General features: G+C 36.0%; 1 protein-coding gene across 1 annotated transcript; it reads left to right on the top strand.

Moving 5' to 3' along the window:
* Positions 1 to 569: 569 nt before the first annotated feature.
* On the top strand, positions 570 to 2,766 carry LOC132285986 (protein JINGUBANG-like). The gene has a single exon (XM_059788235.1). The coding sequence runs from the start codon at positions 646 to 648 to the stop codon at positions 2,005 to 2,007; it is 1,362 nt and encodes a 453-aa protein (XP_059644218.1). The 5' UTR covers positions 570 to 645; the 3' UTR covers positions 2,008 to 2,766.
* Positions 2,767 to 3,628: the final 862 nt, after the last annotated feature.

Here is a 3,628-nt window from a genome sequence, read left to right as displayed (position 1 = left end):
AGATAATTATAAAAAACAATTCTATGAAAAGAGATTTTTTTATACCTTAGTTTTCAAAACACTGAACGAAACAGAGTTCTTTGTAAATAGAAAACTGTTCTCATAATTACAAACTAAGCAGGCCCTAGTCACACGCAGTAAAAGTTGTTCAATTTCAATTTTAAGGCACTAGTTTCATACTATTGAACATAACTTTTTTTATTTTTTTTTCAAACAAAAATAGAGGGAGGAAGACTCGAAAACAGGCATACCCGAAATGCTCTATTAACTAAGCCACTGCATAATGCCCTACCAAACATATCTTATATATGTATGAAATCCATGTGTGATCCCATTTGATCAATCAATTAACTTGGGAGAGTTAATTGATCATGCTGCAATTTTGATCTCTATGACACAATTCTCCCCAAATATCAATTCAATATGTCTATACTTTATAATAGTGAGTTATTCAATGGTGATAAAGGACACCACGTCTATTTTTAACCAAAAATAAATAAGCACAACTAAACCCATTAAATTGGCTTATTAATACACCCATTCAATCTTCACATTTATATATATCTACCACCCATAGCCATATTACCAATCCCATTTCTCTCTCTCTCTCTCTCTCTCTCTCTCTCACCTCTCTCTCTCTTTAGCATGGAATACTATGGCAAGAGAACTTTGTTCAGCTTCATAGATGAAGAGAAAAAGACAATTCAATCACCAACTCACCTCTATGGCCTCCAAATCCATCAACAAATATCAGAACAAGATGGCCATTTTAGCCCTCCAAGGCCTTCTACACCCACTTCCACTATGTATTCTCCACTCCCACCTCCAAGCCCTGAATCACCATGGACTCTCTCCCCTCTCCAAACACCATCCCCCTCTCTCCTCTACCACTGCATCGCCTCGCGTCACCGCCAAGAAGGCAACATCTACTCCATCACCGTCTCCAAAGGAGTAGTCTACACTGGCTCTGAGAGCCGCCGGATTCGTGCATGGCGCCAGCCGGACTGCATCGAGCGCGGGTACCTCAAGGCGAGCTCCGGCGAAGTCCGGGCCATCCTAGCTTATGGTAACATGCTCTTCACTTCACACAGGGATCACAAAGTCCGAATTTGGAACGTCACGAATTCGGATAATTTCAGGTCCAAAAAGGTCACAACCCTACCTAGAAAAAACTCATTCCTCTTGTTTTCTAGGGCAAGTGGGCACCAACACAAGGATTGTGTGTCCTGCATGGCTTATTACCATGCAGAAGGGCTTTTGTACACTGGGTCATGGGACAGAACAGTCAAGGCGTGGCGAATGTCCGATAATCGGTGCGTGGACTCATTTTTGGCTCATGAAGATAATGTGAATGGCCTAGTGGTGAACCAAGATGATGGGTGTGTTTTCACATGCTCATCTGATGGTTCGGTCAAGATTTGGAGGCGAGTATATGGACAGAACTCGCATACTCTCACCATGACACTTAACTTCCAGCCGTCGCCTGTCAATGCACTGGCCTTAAGCACATCACTGAGGTCTTGCTTCCTCTACTCCGGTTCGTCCGACGGATTCATAAACTTTTGGGAAAAAGAGAAGATGTCTGGTAGGTTTAACCATGGAGGGTTCTTACAAGGGCATAGATTTGCAGTGCTTTGCTTGGTGTCCATAGAGAAGTTGATATTCAGCGGATCGGAGGACACGACGATTAGGGTTTGGAGGAGAGAGGAAGGGAGCTGCTTTCATGAGTGCCTTGCAGTGTTGGATGCACATAGAGGGCCAGTGAGGTGTTTGGCTGCTTCATTGGAGATAGAGAGGGTTGTGATGGGTTTTTTGGTTTATAGTGCAAGTTTGGATCAGACTTTTAAGGTGTGGAGGGTTAAGGTGTTGCCTGATGAGAAGAAGGTGTGTTTGGATGACAGGACTCATGAAATGAAGAAGAAGATCATGGAGTATGAAATGAGTCCTGTGTTATCTCCTTCATGGGTAGAGAAGAAACTTCAAGGTAATAACCACCCTTTTCATTAGATTTTAATGTAGAGAGGGACAGTGCATGGCAGCAATTATTCTTATTATTTCATGATGAAAGTACATGGCCTGTTCCATACTTGTATATATATATATATATATATATATATATATATGATGAAAGTACATGGTCTGTTCCATACTTGTATACAAATATAATATACATATATGATGAAAGTACATGGTCTGTTCCATACTTGTATACAAATATAATATATATATATACATATATATATATATATATATATATATATATAAAGTTATGTATTAATGTAGAGAGGGACATGCAGTGAATGGCATGTGCACAAATGCTAGCTAACATGGTATTATTTTTGTTATTTCATGAAAGTGACTGGGCTGTTCCATACATATATATATATACATAGTTATGCATTTATAATGTATTGTTTATTTCTATTTAATCTAAGGCTCCGATTGGATACACATGATAGAAAATAAAGAAAATGATAATAGTTATTCATTTAGAAAACTTTGACTTACTACCACATTTTATTTTTGAATCATTTGATGTCATTTTTAGTCATATTCCTTTCATATACTTATATATTATTTATATCTCATATTAGAGGTATATTTCGGTAACTTTGACTAACAAAAATTGTGAGTAAATTTTTTTGAATTGGACAACTAATATAGGACGGAAGGAGTATAGGAGAAAAGAAAAGAAAAAAAAATAATATCAATAATCTCTATTCATGTTTGGATAAATAGAAGAGATTAAAAAAATAAAAATAAAAATGATAGTATTCTTATTTAGATAAGATAGAGGGAGAAAATAAAAGAAATGATAACAATTAAATTACTATCATATCCTTTTAAATAGATGGGATATGAGTGGAATAACAATTTCTTCTTTTTAATTGTTGAGGACAATTTTAGAATTATGAAAATACTACTTAAACACTATCATTTCTCTCATTATCTTCTCATTTTTGGACGGATAGGATGTGGGTATCAATCCTTACCCCTTCCTATCATTTCCTTTCTCTCATTTTAACCCATCCAAACACAATCAACATTATCCTTCCATATCCTTTCTCTCACTATCCTTCCAAATCTCTTAATTCAAATGAAGCCTAAAAGTTCAAGCTGACGGAGAGTATGTAACTCATTAAGATATTTATATACCATACATCTCTTATTCATGATTATAGTCTTTTCTTGTCTCACCTGTCTGTCATGTGTCATTCCGTGCAATATTAAATCAAAAGTACAACACATTACATACAACACAACACGTTAATTTAATACATAGCTATAACTATAAAATTGGGACTCCATGTACATTTGCTAAAAAAACAAAATATATGCATTTGTACATGTCCTTAGGAATATAAACATAGTACATGATACTGCAAGCAAAAGTATACACACACATGGAAATATAACATATAGACAGGGCCGACCTTGGGGCAAGGTGACCAATGCGGTTGCCTAGGGCCTCCAATTTGAAAGGGTTTCAAATTTAGGATTATACTGCAAATATAGTAATATGTATATGTGATCATAATTTTCATTATTAAAAGACATGTAATTCACACTTATATATCATGTAAATTTATGGTAATAAATAACTTTAAAAAAAATTATGGCAATAAAC

The sequence above is a fragment of the Cornus florida genome, unplaced genomic scaffold (assembly GCF_030987335.1).
Source record: "Cornus florida cultivar Cherokee Brave unplaced genomic scaffold, ASM3098733v1 CherokeeBrave_3.0.0_Hap2_Chr11, whole genome shotgun sequence".
Lineage (NCBI taxonomy): Eukaryota > Viridiplantae > Streptophyta > Magnoliopsida > Cornales > Cornaceae > Cornus > Cornus florida.
Note: the sequence above shows the minus strand (reverse complement) of the source record. Positions and strands in the feature narration are given on the sequence as shown.

What these genes read in the sequence shown, in the direction of transcription:
- LOC132285986 (XM_059788235.1), top strand. Translation starts at nt 646, where the DNA reads ATGGAATACTATGGCAAGAGAACTTTGTTCAGCTTCATAGATGAAGAG.